General features: G+C 42.4%; 1 protein-coding gene across 9 annotated transcripts in view; it reads left to right on the plus strand.

Annotated features, from left to right (window-relative positions):
* Positions 1-21,944, plus strand: part of LOC110530129 (phosphatidylinositol 3-kinase regulatory subunit beta) — a 58,330-nt gene that overhangs the window by 11,774 nt on the left and 24,612 nt on the right. For all 9 annotated transcript variants that reach the window (XM_036985687.2, XM_090182010.1, XM_090182011.1 and 6 more), the window contains exon 3: positions 20,408-20,500. In XM_036985687.2, coding sequence (XP_036841582.2) covers positions 20,408-20,500 — 93 coding nt within the window. The remainder of the gene's footprint in view (positions 1-20,407; positions 20,501-21,944) is intronic.

A 21,944-nucleotide genomic window follows, 5' to 3' on the forward strand; every position in this document is an offset into this window, starting at 1 on the left:
TACATACATAATAGTAATACTTTTTTTCTTCAAAGTTAGGGGTCAAAATTGTCACTTTTTCTCAAACGCTTTATGAGATTGGAGAACACATATTTAAGAGGGATCAATTCAAACCACAGGTTTTAAATGAGTTTCAAGTCCGGAGACTGCGATCGCTGTATCAAAATGTTAGATTTGTGGTCAATTGAACCATTTCTTTGTGGTTTTTGATGTGTGCATTGTCTTGCTGAAAGATCAGCCAGGTTTCAGCCTCCTGGCAGAGGCAACCAGGTTTTCTGGCCAAAATGTCCTGGTACTTGGTAAAGTACGCTTAACGGCATTGTCACCTGGATTGAAACTGGTGCTATGGTCAGATGACATGAAATTAGAGCTCTAATGCCACGCACCCCATTGGTGTGTTGGGGAAAAAAGAGGCTTTATGCAGAAAAAGTACTTCATACTTACTGGTGGTGGATCTTTTGTTATGGGGCTATTTTGATTCTACTGGGTCCCCCGGGGCCTTGTTAAAGCCAGCGGCATCATGAACTTCACCAAGTACCTGGACATTTTAGCCAGAAACCTGGTTGCTTCTGCCAGGAGTATGAAACTTGGCTGCACATATTGGAAACAGGGGTGGGAATAATGCACAAATATTTTATTTATTTTGTATTACTCGTTTAAACTAAATATAAACTCAGCAAAAAAAGAAACGTCTTCTCACTGTCAACGGCGTTTCTTTTCATCAAACTTAACATGTGTAAATATTTGTATGAATATAAGAATCAACAAATGAGACATAAACTGAACAAGTTCCGCAGACATGAGACTAACAGAAATTGAATGATGTGTCCCTGAACAAAGGGGGAGGGGGGGTCAAAAACAAAAGTAACAGTCAGTATCTGGTGTGGCCACCAGCTGCATTAAGTACTGCAGTGCATCTCCTCCTCATGGACTGCACCAGATTTGCCAGTTCTTGCTGTGAGATGTTACCCCACTCTTCCACCGAGGCACCTGCAAGTTCCCAGATATTTCTGGGGGGAATCGCTGGCCATGGCAGAACACTGACATTCCTGTCTTCCAGGAAATCACGCACAGAACGAGCAGTATGGCTGGTGGCATTGTCATGCTGGAGAGTCATGTCAGGATGAGCCTGCAGGAAGGGTACCACATGAGGGAGGAGGATGTCTTCCCTGTAACGCACAGCGTTGAGATTGCCTACAATGACAACAAGCTCAGTCCGATGATGCTGTGACACACCGCCCCAGACCATGACGGACCCTCCAAGTCGATCCCGCTCCAGAATACAGTCCTCATGCCTCCTTGCAGCATGCTTAAGGCATGTTCACGCAGGTGAGCAGGGACCCTGGGCATCTTTCTTTTGGTGTTTTTCAGAGTCAGTAGAAAGGCCTCTTTAGTGTCCTAAGGTTTCATGACTGTGACCTTAATTGCCTACCGTCTGTAAGCAGTTAGTGTCTTAACGACCGTTCCACAGGTGCATGTTCATTAATTGTTTATGCATGGGAAACAGTGTTAAAACCCTTTATAATGAAGATATGTGAAGTAATTTGTAAAAAATACAAATAAATATTTGAAAGACGGTCCTGAAAAAGGGACGTTTCTTTTTTTGCTGAGTTTATAATTCTCTGAGTAATTGTATAATATAATTTGCCTGTTTTTTTTTTCATAGAATATAGCTTAGTGTTTGTATTTTATACTGTTTTTTTGTTGCTCATCTTTATCAAGGGAGTCAATCATTTTGGATACTTTTTTTGTTGTTGCTAGGTGGCGTTATCTAGGGCTAGTCAGCCATTCTTGTGCCATAAATCCAGTATTTTTTTTCATCCTTGAGCTTATTCTTTATCTTTTTCTAAATGCTGAGCTAACATGTTTTCAGCACTTTTATTTCAATGACTGATCAAAACTAATTTTCTCGTGCTCTCTCGTCTCTCTACAGCAGACCGGTCTTGCCCTACCAAGCAAAAAGGCAGTAACTTCTCATTTGGTTGAAAAAGAGTTAGTAATTTTTGTTACATTAAATACATGATTAATCATGTGGACAAGTATCCTTCCTCTATTGTGTTTTGAAGAAAATGGGGGTCATGTTAGCAGTAACTGCATAAAGTTACTGTGAAACCAACGTAAATAAAACCCATTTTTCTCAGTTCCACACTATGAGCAATTACTCCCTTTTTGCTTGGCAGGGCAGCATAGTGAGCCATATGTTTGGAACATCAAATTGCAATAAAATCGCAGTATCAAATCACATTGAATATAGAATCGTGGGAATCACAATACATAAGTATCCCGATAATATCGCACTGTGAGATCCCTGGCACTTCCCAATCCTTGTAAACGTATAGGCCTAGGCCAGACTGGGTTGTCGGGAGAGGTCCTTCTCAGAGTTGATGATCGGTGAGAGAAACCAGTTGGGCAGCAGAGATTTCTCTGATTTGGGTAGAGCTGGGGAAACATGCCAAATGCTCTGCCAACAGAGACAGTGGAGCCAGAAGAGAGGGAGTAGGGCTTGGCACAGCACCAACAATGTATTGTAGATTAGGAATGGGTAGGTTCACATTTTTACAGATATAATCTTTATCTTCCTCAAGAAATGGAGGCCCTAGTTGTTGTGTGAATAGATTGACCGAGTGTAGCCTACTCGTTGTGTACACTTTTTTTTTTTTTTTTTTTTCTCTCATGTGTTCATGCCTTCAGAAAGTATTCATACCCCTTGACTTCACACATGTTTACAAATTTAATTAAAAGTGAAAAGCTGAAATGTCTTGTCAATAAGTGTTAAACACTTTTCTTATGGCAAGCCTAAATAAAATGTGCTTTAAAAAGTAATCGGTTACATCGACTCACTGTGTGCAATAGTGTTTTTTTTTTTTTTTAATTTAAATGACTACCCCGTGTGTGTGTACACACTACTGCTCAAACATTTGGGGTCACCTAGAAATGTCCTTGTTTTTGAAAGAAAAGTAAAGCACATTTTTTTTGTCCATTCAAATAACTTTTGCAAGTTTTAACCCCACGGTCTGTGTCGGCAGTTTTGTTGAGCAGGCGTTTCAATGCCATGACAGAGTGTATTACGTCTGCTGCAAACGCAGTTGATGAGCTTATTTCTCGAGTCAGTTGTTCGAATGGAGCAAGGAGTGTTCATGTTTCAAACATGTTCTCAAATGACATTGAAATGGCAGCAGCGGTATGAGAACCAGCACATTCTTGAGCATGCAGTACTGCTTTCCTCAGTACAACATCCTCGTCGACCCACTGTGCTGTCAGACTCGGCATGCTTATGACATCGCTGATCCAAATGTCAGTCGTGACGCTAACAGCAGTGACGCCCATAGCAAGTAGCTTATGGATGTGTATTTCAACAATACTGTGTAACTCTGGTAGGGCAACAACTGACATATAGCGCCTACTTGGTAGTGTGTACAGGGGTTCCAGGTGCTCGACCAGTCGGCGAAAGCCAACATCATCCACGACAGAGAAATGTTTATTGTCAAGGGAAATGCAATTATCTTGGTGTTAATGGATTTCGCCTTTTGAGTTGTCTCGCTGAAATGTTCTTACTCTTTCAAAGGACTACTTGCCTTGAACTTGTTTAGTTGTTGGAAGTGTGCACTTAGTTTTCTGCTTTTTGTTCTAAGTAGTCGCTGAACGTCTGGGGTTGATGCACTTTCAAATGAGTAATTAGGTTTGTGGTATTGAAAGGTTTCACTTTCTCCCCCTTGGGAAATAATGGCAGCACAAACGTTGCATATGGCCTTTCTGTTATCTTCCTTTGAAACTTCAAAATAGATTCACACAGCAGACATTGTGGGCCAGGTTAGGAATACCCTGTTGCACGTGTAGCGCTGTATTTTTTTTTTTTTTGTGGTGTCATTACTTCATCTACCTACGTTATACAGGTATGCACATCGGTTTTACACATCGGTCGTTAAACTATACATAGAGCCAATGCCGATGTTAGCATTTTTAGCTAATATCGGCTGATTCCGATATTGTGCATCCCTAATTCAGACCCTTTACTCAGTACTTTGTGGAAGCAACTTTGGCAGCGATTACAGCCACTAGTCTTCCTGGGTACGACGCTTCAAGCGTGGCACACCTGTATTTGGGTAGTTTCTTCCATTCTTTTCTGCAGACCATCTCAAGCTCTGTCAGGTTGGATGGGGAGCATCGCTGCACAGCTATTTTCAAGTCTCTCCGGAGATGTTCAAGTCCAGGCTCTGGCTTGGCCACTCACGGAGATTCAGAGACATTGTCTTGGCTATGTGCTTAGGGTTGTTATCCTGTTGGAAGGTGAACCTTTGCCCCAGTCTGAGGTCCTGCACGCTCTGGAGCAGGTTTGAATTAAGGATCTCTCAGTACTTTGCTCCATTCATCTTTCCCTCGATCCTTACTAGTCTCCCGGTCCCTGCCGCTGAAAAACATCCCCACCGCATGATGCTGCCACCATGCTTCTTCGTAGGGATGGTGCCAGGTTTCCTCCAGACATGACGCTTGGCATTTAGGCCAAAGAGTTAAATCTTGGTTTCATCAGACCAGAGAATCTTGTTTAGAGTTCTTTAGGTGCCCTTTGGCAAACTCCAAAAGGACTGTCGTGCCTTTTACTGAGTGGCTTCCATCTGGTCACTCTACCATAAAGGCCTGATTGGTGGAGTGCTGCAGAGACAGTTGTCTTTCTGGAAGGTTCGCCCATCTCCACAGAGGTACTCTGGAGCTCTCGGAGTGACCGTCGGGTTCTTGGTCACTTCCCTGACCAAGGCCCTTTTCCCCTGATTTCTCAGTTTGGCCGGGCATTTCTAGGAAGAGTCTTGGTGGTCCCAAACTACTTCCATTTAAGAATGATTGAGGCCACAGTGTTCTTGGGGACCTTGAATGCTGTAGAATTATTTTGGTACCCTTCCCCAGAGCTGTACTGCGACACAATTCTGTCTCAGCGCAATACTGACAATTCCTTTGACCTCATGGCTTGGTTTTTGCTCTGACATGCACTGTCAACTGTGGGACCTTCTATAGACAGACAGTTGTGTTATTTTCCAAATCATGTCCAATCAATTGAATTTACCAGGTGGACTCCAAGTTGTAGAAACATCTCAAGGATGTTCAATGGAAACAGGATGCACCTGAGCTCATTTTCGGTTCTCATAGCAAATGGTCTGAATACTTATGTAAATAAGGTATTTCTAAAAACCTGTTTTTGTGTTGTCACTATGAGGTATTGTGTGTAGATTGATGTGGAAAAATGTTTTATTTAATCCATTTTAGAATAAGGCTGTAATGTAACACAATTTGGAAAAAGAGAAGGGGTCTGAATACTTTCCGAATGCACTGTAAACTCGGAGACAAATTCACCTTTTAGCAGGACTATAACCTAAAACACATGCCTATACATGGAGTTGCTTATCAAGATGACGTTGAATGTTCTTGAATGCCTAGTTACAGTTTTGACTGAAATAATCTTGAAAATCTATAGCAAGACTTAAATGGCTGTCTAGAAATGATCAACAACCAATTTGACAGATTTTGAAGAATTGTACAAATAATCATGTGCAAATGTTGTACAATCCAGGTGTGGAAAGCTCTTATTGATTTACCCAGAAAGACTCACAGCTGAAATCACAGCCAAAGGTGATTCTAACATGTATTGCCTCAGTGGTGTGAATACTTATATAAATAGATATTTCTGTATTTAATTTTCAATACATTTGCAAACATTTCCAAAAAATGCATTTTCACTTTCTGATTATGGGGTATTTTGTATAGATGGGTGAGAATCAATTTTGAATTCAGGCTGTTACACAAAAACGTGGATTAAGTCGAGGGGTACGTATACGTTTTAAGGCACTGTACCTTCTTTTCTTTTAGAGATTCAGCATTTAGCCTTGATTTTAATGTTTAGTTGCATTGTTAAAACAGAACCTTTTTATCTGATGGGCTTATTTTGTATGGGCTGAATTCTTCATGCATTTCAAGATGACTTGGTTTTGTATTCTAGAATGCACAGTCTAGGCATATGTTACGAGTACACTCTAGTTTCTTCCTCACCTTTCACAGGGAAACGTAACTTTGAATAAAATGGCCAATTGAAAGAATCCCTTGACTCAATGCTTTTCAAATTCGCTCAACTTTGGTCCTGACTGTTTTAAGAAACAAGTATGCCTAGGCCTTTTCTTTACAGATAGTTTTTACAGATACGTCCATTCACATAAATGTGTGTTATTTGCCAGAGAAACACAGGCACTTTGGGAATTACATCAGATTTGAAATCAAAATCCGACTGAAGGCCCCACTGTTGTCCTTTTTTTGACATTTTTTTTAAATGAATCGTTTCTCGTGTTGCAAAAATAATTCTGCGAACGAGGAGGGTTTTCTCCTCCTTCCTCTCCCTGGCCTCACTTTTTTTACTGCCTGCTGAAGTGAACCATGGCTTGGCATTTCTGCAAACTCCTCCTCCTCATCTCCCTGGTTCACATACACGTCTGATACTGTCTCCAGGCAGCTATAAACTATCCACCCGCCCCAGTTCTCAGAAAGGAGAGGCCTTTCTCTACTCTGCTCCATTCTCCTTACCAGGAACCCGCTTTCAAATAACCCAACGAAGGGAAGGGGATGCTATGCCAATCCAGTCCTAGGCAGCAGATGTAGGGACCAGCTGGAACTGTGCTCACTTTTATTTGCAGGCTTTATATTGCTTTGTGAATATACACTGAACAAAATATAAACGCAACGTAAAGTGTTGGTCACATGTTTCATGAGCTGAAATAAAAGATCCCTGAAATGTTCCTTACACACACAAAGCTTATTCCTCTCATGTTTTGCACAAATTTGTTTACGTTCCTATTAGTCAGCGTTTTCTCTTTTGCCAAGATAATCCATCCACCTAATAGATGTGGCATATCAAGAAGTTGACTAACAGTATGATCATTACACAGGTGCACCTTGTCCTGGAGACTAAAAGGCCACTCAAAATTGTGATTATTTGTATTTATTTTTTTACAATACAATAGCCACAGATGTCTCAAGTTGAGGGAGCGTGCAACTGGCATGCTGATTGCAGGTATGTCCACCAGAGCTGTTGCCAGGGAATTGACTGTTCATTTCTCTACCATAAGCCTCCTCCAACGTCGTTTTAGAGAATTTGTCAGTACGTCCAACTGGCCTCACAACCACCTGGATTGTGCAACATTTGCCCAGTATTATTTTCAAAATTATTCAAGCTCTGTCAATTTGTTTGTTGCTAGACAACCATTTTCAGGTCTTGACATAGTTTTTACTTAAATCAGCTTGAAAGTTCTGTCACTCAGGAACATTCACTGTCTTCTTGGTAAGCAACTCCAGTGTATATTTGGCCTTGTTTTAGGTTATTGTCCTGGTGAATTTGTCTCCTAGTGTCTGTTTTGAAAGCAGACCTGAACCAAGTTTTCCTCTAGGATTTTTTTTTTCTATGCTTAGCTCTATACCATTTATTTTTATCCCAAAAAACTTCCAATCCTTGCAGATGACAAGCATACCCATAACATGATTCAGATACCACTATGCTTGAAAATATCAAGGATGGTACATTTGCCCCAAACATAACGCTTTGTATTCAGAACAGAAAGTTTATTTCTTTGCCAGATTTTTTGCGGTATTACTTTAATGCCTTATTGGAAACAGGATGCATGTTTTGGAATATTTTTATTCTGTACAATCGGTCTTCTTTTCACTTTGCCATTTTGATTAGTATTGTGGAGTAACTACAATGTTGTTGATCCATCCTCAGTTTTCTTCTGTCACAGTCATTAAACTCTGTTTTAAAGTCACCATTATGACATCATTGAGCGGCTTCATTACACACCAGCAACTGAATTATGAAGGATGCCTGTAGTATCTTAGCAGACCAAACCAAAGTCAAATAAAAAACCTCACCACACTCAAAGGGATATTCCATTTTTGACTCTTTAAATTTGACCCATATAGGCTTGAATACTTATTTTCTGAAGACATTTCATCTTTTTCATTTCTAAATCAGTTGTAAACATTTCTAAAAAACAATTCCACTTTGACATTGTGTGTCACACAATATCCCATAATTTAAATTTAATTCATTTTAAATTCAAGCTGTAACACAACGAATTGTGTCAAGGGGAACGATACCTAGTCAGTTGAATGCATTCAACTGAAACATGTCTTCTGCATTTAACCCAACCCCTCTGAATCAGAGAGGTGCGGGGGGCTGCCATAATCGACATCCACGTCTTTGGCGCCCGGGGGGCAGTGGGTTAACTGCCTTGTTCAGGGGCAGAATGAGAGATTTTTACCTTGTCAGTTCGGGGATTCGATCCAGCAACCGTTTGGTTACTAGTCCAACGCTCTAACCACTGCCGCCGGTACTGCATGTTGGTGTTCTAGCTAGGTAATAAAAGTCAAATATGTTATTTATTTAACTAGGCAAGTCTGTTAAGAACAAATTCTTATTTACCCCGGATGACACTGGGTCAATTGTGCGCCGCCCTATGGAACTCCCTATCACAGCCGGATGTGATTCAGCCTTGATTTGAACAAGGGACTGTAGTGATGCCTCTTGCACCAAGATGCAGTGCCTTATACCCCTGCGCCACTCGGGAGCCCAATAGATTGCCGTCACTCCTAGTGTACAGACTAAGTCCTGTCCCGACGACAGTGGCCCAGACAAATAAAGATAATTTGTATAGTAAACTGAAAGACTCAATACTGCTCTGGCCAAGAGAATGGGGGAATAGGCCAAGGTAATACATTGCTGTCACAATGACAGCGGTTCATACCAGGCATATTTCATGGCTCCACCTATATAGTGTTCTATCTAGAGCAGGGATGGGGGAGCCACAAAAAACAGAACTCATGAGGGGCCATGGTGATCAATGGGCCCCACCCTGGTCTGCTAGACCAATTTAGCAATCTAAACATTTTTAGCTGACATGGGCTTATTGAGCGACTACTGATGCACAACCAAATTTCTCAATTGCACCTTGTGTATTCATTAATCTAACTCTCAACAGTAAGTAGGCCCCGACTTGAGTCCCTAAAAAAAAAATATATTTTTGTCAAAGGTTTAACCTGACTAATGCGATCTTAAAGCTGGAATCCTTATCGACGAAACGGCCAAGTCCGTTTGGCATATTACAACAACAAAGAAGTCACTGCAAACAAGCACACGCAATTAGAGCACAATATGTACTGAAATTGTTTGATCATGCTGCACGACAGCCGTCAGATAAGCCCCTGAAAAATGAACGGTGTTGGGGGGCGGCCAGTGGTATCGTTTTCCCCTACTTCGTATTCCATCTTTTTAAGAATTGAATCTCCATGAAATATCCTGGGCTGAATGGCTCTAAAGCCCTCATGAGTAAAGAGAGGGACACAGAAAAGGGAGGGAGGGAATGAATGTGGGAGAACTAGCCATGTCTTACATAACCAGACTGATGGAGGGGATAGCGCAAATATTTTTTGCTTCAAATAGCAAGGCCTTATCCAATCTGCGTCGGCCGTGCCACTGCCTGCTTTCCACAAACCCACTGTGAGAAGATGGTAAGCAAAATGCAACATTTACACTTGATAATCTCGTAGTTAAGTGAACATGGCTGAATGTCAATATGATTTTTATTTGGTGTAGAAGTCTAAAAATAGGCGCTAGCCGGAGAGGCTCGGCTGGTGAGCCTGTGAACAGACCTTTTAAACTTCTACACAGCCTACCGATTCCAGCGTGAATAAAGCTGTTGGCAGTCTGCGTGCTCTCACCAAAATCTCAAAGATAAACTCCAGGGCCACAGCTGTTTATCAAAAAGAAGATAATTTTTTTTATTTTATTAAATCTGCAAGAAAACCCAAGTGTGAGGGAGAGTTGGAAGAGAGGTATCATTCTGGAGGAGTATAATGGTGATTCCTCACGAAACTAAACCAAAAACATTAAATGTAATCCATAGAAAGTCATTTGGAAGAAACTGTATACAGTGCCTTCAGATGGTATTCACACCCCTTGAATTTATCCACATTTTGTTGTTACAAAGTGAGATTCAAATGGATTTCATTTTCTGTCAACGGGCTAAACAAAATACCATTTTAATCTCAGTGGAAGAAAAATTATAACACAAAACCCCACATTAAACCAAAATATAAACACAACATGAAAAGTGGTCCTGTGTTTCATGAGCTGAAATTGGGGGAAAAAATCCCAGAAATGTTTCATATGCACAAAAAGAGTTTCTCTCAAATGTTGTGCACAAACATATTTACATCCCTGTTAGTGAGCGTTTCTCCTTTGCCAAGATAATCCATCCACCTGACAGGTGTGGCATATCAAGAAGCTGATTAAAACAGAATGGTCATTACACAGGTGCACCTTGTTCTGGGAACAATAAAAGGCCAGATGTGCAGTTTTGTCAGACAACACAATGCCACAGATGTCTCAAGTGTTTTGAGGGTGCATGCAATTGCCAAGCTAATTAATTGCAGGAATGTCCACCAGAGCTGTTTCCAGAGAATTGAATGTTCACTTCTCTACCATAAACTGCCTTCAATGTCGTTTTAGAGAATTTGGCAGTACATTCAACCGGACTCACAACCGCAGACAATTTCAATTGACTGATTTTACTTATATGAACTGTAACTCAGTAAAATCTTTGAAATTGTTGAGTTTTATATTTTTGGTGTGTGTGTGTGTTGAATGAATACATACAAACACCTTGGCTGTGTTCGAATACCCATACTAACATACTGTGTACTACATAATGAGTGTACAGTATATACGGCATATTATTAGTTCATTTTAGTATACTGTAAACTAACGGTATCCTTTCAGTTGTGCATACTAACGCTATGCCTGTCTACCGGAAGTTGATGCTGTTGCAACCTCTCGCTAGCTTGTTAACATAACATATTAACGTAAACTCACTGACTTTTGTACATCGCCTTGGTCCGTACAATTTACCTTATTTTATCGCCCCCAAAAACATAATACTTCCAGATCAACTATAATGTTAATACCATTTGTAAAGCACAATTTCTCCCCTTTCCAACAAAATCAATGGCATGAGCTCCACGCTGCCTGTTTCTGCATAATTCAACAAGGCAATGAGCTCCGTTGGGTCTTTTTAAAAATGGCAGGTGGGGAAGCGAAACTAATGCGTGATAGTGAGAAGGACAGATATCGTGTGGGAAAACTTATTTTCTTCACTCGATCTATCCAACTTATCACCTTATCGCCTCTAAAATGTAAATAAAACACTAAAAAGAGTAATGTGTCATTACATACCTATTTGAAGGTTTGTGTCGAATTTGAATTGGGTTTTTAGTGCGGTGCTAAAGTGATCTTCAGAAGTTAACAGCGGCTTTGAGAGTCATGATGCTTGCAGTGATGACAAAAAATAAAAATGACTAGGTATCCCCCCCTTACCCCCGTCACTGTCCATTTCTTGTTTTTAAAGGATGAGAGAAGTGCTACACCTGGTGGAGAGATTGTAAGATGGAAATAGTTGCTTTATGCGAGCTGTACGTTAAGGCATGACACGTCATGATGTAACGGAGGGTCCGTTTTTTTCAACTTTTCTCCAATACTATAGTCGTTACCATGACGATCAACGCTTGAATAGAAACGTAGTTCACACCCCCGATTTTGAAGTCAACACAGTCGCTACAGTCCCATTCGTTTTCTTTGCAGCCTCGTTTGAATGTCACGGTTGCGCATATTTGTATGGAGTGAGTTTACGTTACTAGCTAGACATTTTACCACTCTAGCTCTCCAGATTGAATTTACAAACACACCCAGAGTCTGCGCGTTGGACCTTTTTTGTAAATTCAGAACGTTGTCCAATTGTCTATTCGGAAATTCTGAGCGTTTCCCTCTCGGAGCGTTAAGAGCACACACTCTGGCCGAGGAGTAGGGTTGATCCGAGTGTTCTGACCATCACAACGGCAGTCAAGCACACAAGCTAACTGGATAGCTACTTCCAGACACAAATGAGAAAACGCCTCACTCGGACCATTTTACACGCCCCAGCAGAGTTGGTTAGGCTGTTCTAATGTTATCCAGTGCATTGGTGAATAACTGTGCAAAACTTTTTTTGTTTTTTTGTCTCCCCAATTTTGTGTTATTCAGTTGGTAGTTACAGTCCTGTCCCATCACTGCAACTCCCGTTCGGACTTTGGAGACGCCAAGGTCGAGAGCTGTGCGTCTTCCGAAACACAACCCAGCCAAGCTGCACTGCTTTTTGACACAATGCCCGCTTAACCCAGGAAGCCAGCCGCACCAATGTGTCGGAGGAGAAGACACCGTGCACCTGGCAACCGTGTCAGCGTTGCATTGCACCCGGCCCGCCACAGGAGTTGCTAGTGCGCGATGGGACAAGAACTTCCCTGCCGGCCAAACCCTCCCCTAACCCGGATGACGCTGAACCAATTGTGCGCCTCCCCATGGGTCTCCCGGTCGCAGCCGGCTGCGACAGAGCCTGGACTGGAACAAGGATCTCTAGTGGCACAGCTAGCACTGTTATGCAGTGCCTTAGACCACTGCGCCACTCGGGAGGCCTGGTAAAATGAGTTATGCTTTTTGGCCGAGGTTTACTGACACCGGCCATATTCAACAGGTGATGAGTGTTCGTAAATTCATCCGTTATTCTGCGCTCTGGCACACTCAGACGAGAGTGCTCTGAAATCGGAGTAGATAGTTAAGCGTTAATTTATGTGCATTGAGAACGCACAACGAGTATAGCACTTAGCTAAGAATGGCGTGAATAATCAAGTCAAAGGTTGGGTAGTTAGGTATCATATAGTTAATATACTGGTAAGTTCAATGTATTAGTAGCCAACTAACGTTAGGTAGCTAGCTAACATACCGGTACCTACTGCTCTAATGATATGTGGTTTGTAAGGATAGCGTAGCCAACAAATTGTCAGCCAACATAATGTGTAGCGTAACTTATTTGAAAAGTCATTACTTTATTCCATTGCTGCCCATTTTCTTAACATTTGTCATTAATTAGATAAAGTAATGAATTTGTATCCGCTTTCGTCGGACTTCTGCTGCATATTTTCCACCATTTCCCTCAAATGTTATTATGGGCCCTAACTTTAATTTAGGCGAATGTAGTAAGACATCTGCTAACTTTTGGCATACGAACTCTATCCATACTATGACCAATAAACATACTATTTGTGATGTACATGTGGTATGTAGTATGGTTAGTGCGGTTAGGAGGAGTATTTGAACACAGCTCTGGATTGTACAATATTTGCCCATTTTCATCGTTTCAAAATCCTTCAACTGCTGTCAAGTTGGTTGATGACCATTGCTCGGCAGCCATTTTCAAGTTTTGCCATAGATTTAAGCCAGTTTTAAGTCAACTGTAACTAGGTCACTCGGGAACATTCAATGTCGTCTTGGTAAGCAACTCCAGTGTATATTTGTCTCCCAGTGTCTGTTGGAAAGCAGACTGAACCAGGTTTCCCTCTAGGATTTTGCTTAGCTCTGCCATTTATTTTTTTTTATCTGAAGGGCCTTGATACACTGGCAAAAAATAAATAAGTGGGGGGGAAATATTACTGGCAGCGGGATGTTGCCAGCAACGGGATGAGACACTGGTGCAGTCATCAGTGTTGTCAACTGAAATGGAATCTTGGATGATCTACATTTTAATATCTGCCAATCGGCGCATAGTCTACAGTAAATTCAGTTGGCAGAGACAGTGAAGATGGATGCTGAAACCCTTTGTGCTTGTTTCAGCTTTCATTTTGCTAAGGTAAATATTATTACTAGTATTACTTCTACTTACATTTATCTCTACCAATTCATTATCCATGTGACGGATACAATGTTAAAATCATTTTATACATGTTTCCTAGCAAAGACGAGAAAGGGAATGTTGCTGGAAAAATAGAGGACATGGACCAGGTGGTTGTTGCTACAGTGACAGGGGAGATGCTACAGCCAGCTGCCGAGAGAACTGGATGAAGAGGACTCTCCCGCCTATAGAAGCTGGTTGAGGATGGACAAGGATGCCTTCAATTTCCTGTTGAGGATGGTGGAGCCACAGACCAGAGGTAGAGACGCACAAGTCTGCGAGACTATTCCTGCAGGGTAGCGCCTAAAAGTAACCCTGAGATACCTGGCTACTGGGTTTACTTTCTCCGCTTTAGAATAGACCTTCCATGTGAGTCAACACAGTATTTTAAGTTGTTATTTAGACCTGCAACGTCCTGTGTGAGATCTTCAGGCAGGAATACATGAAAATGCTGACGACTGTGGAGGAGTGGGAGGCCATTCCAAGGAAGTTTGGGGAAAGCTGGAACTACCCACTGTGTCTTGGTGCCCTAAACGGCAAACACATCACCACCTAATGCTGGTTCCCATTTATTATAATTACAAAAGGACCCAACTCCATTGTGCCTATGGCACAAGCAGATGCCGATCTGCGGTTCATTTATATAGATGTTGGTACCGATGGCAGGGTCGGCGAGGTGCGGGCCAGGTGCGGCCTGATCGGCACACTGGAGGAAAATACAGTGCACATGCCACCTCCAAGAAGTCTGTCAGTAAGAGAGGTCCCCGTGTCCTGTGGTGTGGTGGCAGGTGAGGCGTTTGGCCTGAGGCCCTACATCATGCAGCCTTTATCCTTGGACACAGCTGGATGAGGAAAAGGAGATCGACAACTACCGCCTCTCCAGAGTGAGGAGGTGTGTGTGGAGAATGTCTTTGGAGTTCTGGCAAACCGGTTTAGGGTCTTCAGGTAGCCCATTTGGCTTAATAAGCCGGTCAAAGTGGTGACCATCACCAATGCACCATGTGCGCTGCACAACTTCCCCAGGTCTCTAACCCCCTTACCCGTCATGTGTGCACATTCCATGGCCTCTGCTGCACGCTCTTCCGGTTTGGCTCGCTTCCTGCTGGGTTGACTTGGAGGTTTGAAGGGGTTGCCAGGGAAAGTTTGGCACCAGGGTTGTCAGTACTCACACTGGTTTCTATAGAGTCCTGTCGAAACATGAGCTGACTGTAATATTTCCATTTGGAATTATACACATCTGCTCCTGATCCAGATCACTTGGCACAGACCATCTTGTGCTTGCAGTTCTTTCAGCTCTTCCACAGCAAACGCAAAGAATGTATTACCATGCGAGCTGTATATCTGTGTTGGTAATAATACAACCAAAACACTATACATGGGAATTGAAATTCTTGTTGTATGAATTGAATGAACTAGATACTTTGCATCAGTATACATAACCCACTTCCTAGATCAGAAAAGTGGGAGCCCAGAATTGATATCCCATGACTAATTAGGAACTATCATCACATTCTGTTTACATACCTGAGAAGGGCACCTCTGTGCTCAGCCTGTGCAGGCATTTGAGCCACTTGTCCCTGTTTTTGTAGTCCTCATCTCGACATGTAGTCATCTCGAGGATTCCAGAGATGAGGGTTCCCTGTTGGAAAAAAGTGCAAGGTGTGAGCAATGAAAGAATGGATAACATACAGGCAACTTTGTTCACCTATTTGTTTTTTAGCTAGCTAGTATAACAAATTGCTGCTGGCGCTGCAAGCCATCAGAGCTGCAGAATTATCTACAGTGTGTGGCTAACTGCACCGGCTAGCTTGATACATAGTCAGCTAGGTAGCCAACTGTGGTTACTGTACAGCAAATAGTACAGCTAATTATTAGCTTGCTATAGGCTAATAACATAGGGAAAGGCACCAATTATACAGCGCACTGAAGATTGTTTCAGAACCATGGACAGCGACCATATCCAACGTGGGAGGGTGCATTTGTTAGTATTTGATTTATTAGTGTTGCACCACTATTTGTACATCATATAACGATATACAATTTCAGTATCGCATGTTTTAGCGTGATGGACTGTGCAATCCCAGTGACAGGTGTCTTGTGCACCATTAATTATTATAATTTGTTTTGAGACGAATCAACTACAGAAACTTTTGTTGACCAAACAGCCCATCAACCAAACAATTGACCAGTCAAGGGTGGTCAGACCTAATAAAAACATATATATTGTATATACAATACCAGTCAAAAGCTTGGACACACCTAGGGTTTTTATTTTATTTGTACTATTTTCTACATTGTAGAATAATAGTGAAGACCTCAAAACTATGAAATAACACACATGGAATCATGTAGTAACCAAAAAAAAGTCTTAAACAAATCCAAATATATTTTAGATTCTTCAAAGTAGCCACCCTTCGTTTGATGAGCAGGTGTCATGTAGTGTACCTTTTTTTTATATAAAAAGGGTACAGGCGTGGATCAGAAAACTGGTCAGTATCTCCTTCGCATAGAGTTGATCAGGTTGTTGAATGTGGCCTGCAGAATGTTGTCCCACTCCTCTTCAATGGCTTCGCGAAAGTGCTGGATATTGGCGGGAACTGGAACAAGCTGTCATACGCGTTGACCCAGAGCATCCTAAACATGCTCAATGGGTGACATGTCTGAGTATGCAGGCCATAGAAGACTTGGGATACATTGTGTACAGGTCCTTGCGACGTGGGGTCATGTAATATCATGCTGACAAAGTGATGGCAACGGATGAATGGTAAAACAATGGGCCTCGAGATTCTCATCACGGTATATCTGTGCATTTAAATTACCATTGATAAAATGCAATTGTGTTCATTGTACGTAGCTTATGCCTTCCCATATCATAACCCCACCGCCCCCATGGGGCACTCTGTTACGTCAGCAAACCACTCGCCCACATGACACCATACACGCTATCTGCCTGGTACAGTTGAAATCGGGATTCTTCCATGAAGACCACACTTCTCCAGCGTGCCAGTGGCCATCAAAGGTGAGCATTTGCCCACTGAAGTCGGTGACGACGCCGAACTGCAGTCAGGTCAAAGCCCTGGTGAGGATGACGAGCACACAGATGAGGCCGCTTATGGTAGAGAAGTGAACGTTACATTCTCTGGCAACAGCTCTGGTGGACATTCCTGCAGTCCGCATGCCAATTGCGTGCTCCCTCAACTTGAGACATCTGCGGTGTTGTGACAAAACTGTAAATTTTAGAGTGAGTGGCCTTTTTTTTATTTTCCCTAGCACGGTGCACCTGTGTAATGTTCATGCTGTTTAATCAGCTTCTTGATATGCTGCACCTGTCAAGGGATGGATTATCTTGGCAAAGGAGAAATGCTCACAAATTTGTGCACAGAATTTGAGAGAAAAGCTTTTTGTGCGCATGGAACATTTCTGGGATCTTTATTTCAGCTAGTTAAACGTGGGACCAACACTTTACATGTTGTGTTTTATATTTATTATTCTGTGTATGTATGTATGTATGTATGTATATGTGGATATACAGTTGGGAGAACAAGTTTTTGATACACTGCCGATTTTGCAGGTGTTCCTACTTACAAAGCATGTAGCGGTCTGTCATTTTTATCATAGGTACACTTCAACTGTGAGAGACGGAATCTAAAAAGAAAAATCCAGAAAATCACATTGTATGATTGTTAAGTAATTAATTTGCATTTTATTGCATGACATAAGTATTTGATACATCAGAAAAGCAGAACTTAATATTTGTTACAGAAACCTTTGTTCGCAATTACAGAGATCATACGTTTCCTGTAGTTCTTGACCAGGTTTCCACACTGCAGCAGGGATTTTGGCCCACTCCCTCTCCATACAGACCTTCTCCAGATCCTTCAGGTTTTGGGGCTGTCGCTGGGCAATACAGACTTTCAGCTCCCTCCAAAGATTTCCTATTGGGTTCAGGTCTGGAGACTGGCTAGGCCACTCCAGGACCTTGAGATGCTTCTTATGTAGCCACTCCTTAGTTTCCCTGGCTGTGTGTTTCGGGTCGTTGTCATGCTGGAAGACCCAGCCACGACGCATCTTCAATGCTCTTACTGAGGGAAGGAGGCTGTTGGCCAAGATCTCGCGATACATGGCCCCATCCATCCTCCCCTCAATATGGTGCAGTCGTCCTGTCCCCTCTGCAGAAAAGCATCCCCAAAGAATTATGTTTCCACCTCCATGCTTCACGGTTGGGATGGTGTTCTTGGGGTTGTACTCATCCTTCTTCTTCCTCCAAACATGTCGAGTGGAGTTTAGACCAAAAAGCTATTTTTGTCTCATCAGACCACATGACCTTCTCCCATTCCTCCTCTGGATCATCCAGATGGTCATTGGCAAACTTCAGACGGGCCTGGACATGCGCTGGCTTGATCAGGGGGACCTTGCATGCGCAGCAGGATTTTAATCCATGACGGCGTAGTGTGTTACTAATGGTTTTCTTTGAGACTGTGGTCCCAGCTCTCTTCAGGTCATTGACCAGGTCCTGCCGTGTAGTTCTGGGCTGATCCCTCACCTTCCTCATGATCATTGATGCCCCACTAGGTGAGATCTTGCATGGAGCCCCAGACCGAGGGTGATTGACGTCACCTTGAACTTCTTCCATTTTCTAATAATTGTGCCAACAGTTGTTGCCTTCTCACCAAGCTGCTTGCCTATTGTCCTGTAGCCCATCCCAGCCTTGTGCAGGTCCACAATTTTGTCCCTGATGTCCTTACACAGCTCTCTGGTCTTGGCCATTGTGGAGCGGTTGGAGTCTGTTTGATTGAGTGTGTGGACAGGTGTCTTTTATACAGGTAACGAGTTCAAACAGGTGCAGTTAATGAGTGGAGAACAGGAGGGCTTCTTAAAGAAAAACTAACAGGTCTGTGAGAGCTGGAATTCTTACTGGTTGGTAGGTGATCAAATACTTATGTCATGCAATAAAATGCAAATTAATTACTTAGAAATCATAGTGTGATTTTCTGGATTTTTGTTTTAGATTCCATCTCTCACAGTTGAAGTGTACCTATGATAAAAATTACAGACCTCTCTACATGCTTTGTAAGTAGGAAACACTGCCGATTTAGCAGGTTATCAAATTCTTGTTCTCCTCACTGTGTGTGTGTGTGTGTGTGTTTATATATTTTAAATTGTGGGATATTTTGAATCAGTCAGCAGGTAATGTCAGTGGGAAAATGTCCCTTTCTGAGGGTGGGGGGGCTCCCCTCAACGTATATTGAAACGTGCCGGATTGCCCTTTTTTTTAATATTTTTTTTTGGGGTGTGTTGATTTCTGAATGTCAGTACGCCCTCCCTTATATCTTTATCGGGCACACGCATGAAGTATGTACATGCCCCCTTTCTCTTTCCCTCTCTCGCTTTCACATATGCGCACACAAACACAATCTCCTGCAACCATGACTTGTGGATGCGTGCATGTGTGTCTCAAATTCTTTGAGGGTGTTTTTAAATTTGCATATGTTAGAGCGAGTAGAGGAAGAGCTTTCGTGTACTTACTGCATGCGCTTGCCCATTCTCGAGAGGTGAGGGAGGGAGAACTGACAATCGAAAATCAACCCACTGAAAATGCGCGCTGCTGCGTGCTAGCGCAGGCTAACGCTCACCATTCACCCTCCGAAAAGCAGGCAAAGTTTCCATGTTTAATGTGCAACGGATAGAGCGAGCGAGAGGGGCGGAATGTGCTGACGCAGTGTTTTTTTGTCTTAACACCCCAAATTAATAATCAGTGCGGTTTAGCCGTGCACTGCCAGGAGCAGAAGGCTGCCAAGCTCTGGCCTCGCGAGCGGTGGGCCCGAAAAGGAGGCCCTGGCAGCCGGCCACAGAGCTTTTGCTTGTTCAGGATTTTTGATTCAATCCTTTATTGTGCTCCACTCAGGCAAAGGGCCAAGGCGAAACAAACGCAAAGAAATGACTGGAGGGATGGAAAAAGGAGAGGGAAAATGGAAATGGGATCCTTTTTTTCTCTCTCTTTTGCCTTGCTCTGTTGCCCTTCCCTCTCTCTCTTCCCTACCTCTCTCCTTTACCTTTTATTTTTTATATATTTGTAAAAAAATAAATATTTAACCTTAAACTAGGCAAGTCAAGGATAGAGGGAAAGGAGAGGTCTTCATTTATCCCCATATCCTTTCCCTCTAACCCCCTCTATCCCTCCCTCTCTCCTTTCCCTCCATCCCTCCCTCTCTCCTTTCCCTCTATCCCTCCCTCTCTCCTTTCCCTCTCGCTCTCTATCTCCCCCTCTCTTTCTCCCGCTGTGACTGAAAACATATTTGGTTTACTGTGTGGTGAGGGTGAAAAGTCGACAACTCTGGTTTTGTGTTGTCTTTCTTCCCCTTTGTCTCAATGGCAAATTACTTCTCTGAGTATTTGTATTTTGAACACTGTAAAAGCAATGTATAAGACAATAGTCTTGTGGGCTGCCTCCAACTGCTGTTTATGGGCTATGTGGTCTTTTTTGTGCAAATATGAAATGAAAAGCACATGCATTGTAAAGGACAAGAAATAGTCTGGTCGTGCTCCTATGTCAATGGAGGCCTCCTGGAGTCCCGTTTTTAAGGTCTTGTCAGAAAATGTAACCATCATTTGTGTTGTTTCAGATGTTTCTCTTCTGGATTTGACCGAGCAGTTCACACCGCCAGAAACTGCTCCCCACACCCTGGTGAACCTAGTGGAGGCCATTGAGAAGAAAGGTACACACCAACCAACACACAGCACCATAAACATGCATACACAGTAAACATAAATAGTAGTGGCCATTCAGAGGAGAGATACTATGGGAATGCAATAAATTACTCCTAGGTTTTGGAGTAATGGAACACTGTCTCATACCTCCACAGACTGCACGGCACCGTTACTCTGTTGTGTTTATTTGTTGCTGACAGATTTATTCTCACCTGTGCGCTGATAGTGCCATGCAGTGTTGCAGGACAGGGGGCTACATTCACACTGCATTATGGAGGTCTTCATTCACAGTTTCTCTCTTTCACACATTAAATGCACACACACACACATTTCCTCCCACTCTAACCAATTTCACAACATTGTGTGAAATATACATATTTTAGACAGACGTGTCAATTTCACGGTTCAGGCCATAGTGTAAATGACACATTTTCATTTACATCCTACATTCAACAATTCCACTCTTTCGAGAACACATTCAGCCCTACATTGGGCTCTGGTCAAAAGTAGTGCACTATATAAGGAAAAGGGTGCCTTGTGGTATGCAGACTGAAATACTTCCTCTAACATTTTCTTCCACACAGGTTGCACAGATTGGTCTCTTCCTCTATCCTGCATCATAGCTTCCCCTGAGTGTATTCATAATCACATCCCTAGTAGGGATGGGCATGAGTAATCAAGTCCTCGAACTGATGTCAAAACTCAATCTTTACCAGAGATTTAAATAAAACATATAAATCTAATATTGTAAAACTATTTGGTCGAAATGTTGTCTTTAAGACTAAGTTAATTTGCTTTGACTCTGGTGTTCCATTTGTACATGTGCATTTGCGGGCTCCTTAAATTCTCTTTCGTGTCTCACTCAATTGCGTTCTGACCGCTCCTTCTACACACTCGTGCTGAGTGCGACTACAGAAATAAATGCCTATAAAAACGTATCTTACTGATAGGATACACACGCTATATTCCTTACCAAATAACGACAGTTTTTAAACCAATTCTAAATGGACTGGTTGACTAAATGAGGAAATATGTGTTCCAACAATGACTTGCAGTTTTGGAATAATTGTCATTTTCCTACTTTGCTGTTGACACTGGTTACCCCAGCCACAAAGTCAAAATGGGCTATATCGTAAAAATTCATGAAAACCAACATTTGCATTTTGGTCTAAATTGAAGGTAGGGGCTAGGCATAAGGTCACCGGTGTGGTTAATGTTAGGGTTAACGGTTAGGTTTAAAACCGGATTCTAAGAAATTGTAGAAACAGCCCAGGGTGTATGATTTTGTAGCTGTGGTAACTAACGTTAGTGACGACCGTACTTTGCGAGCTGCTAGTGACATTTTGAATTGGTACGACTCGGCTATTACCCCGGTAAACACAGACTGGTTCCACACTGAAAATAGGCAACAACATTAGTTTGATGAAGACAGAGCGTGTTTTCATCAGAATC

This window comes from Oncorhynchus mykiss, chromosome 8 (assembly GCF_057628025.1).
Source record: "Oncorhynchus mykiss isolate SJ-2025 chromosome 8, ASM5762802v1, whole genome shotgun sequence".
In the NCBI taxonomy this organism is placed as follows: domain Eukaryota; kingdom Metazoa; phylum Chordata; class Actinopteri; order Salmoniformes; family Salmonidae; genus Oncorhynchus; species Oncorhynchus mykiss.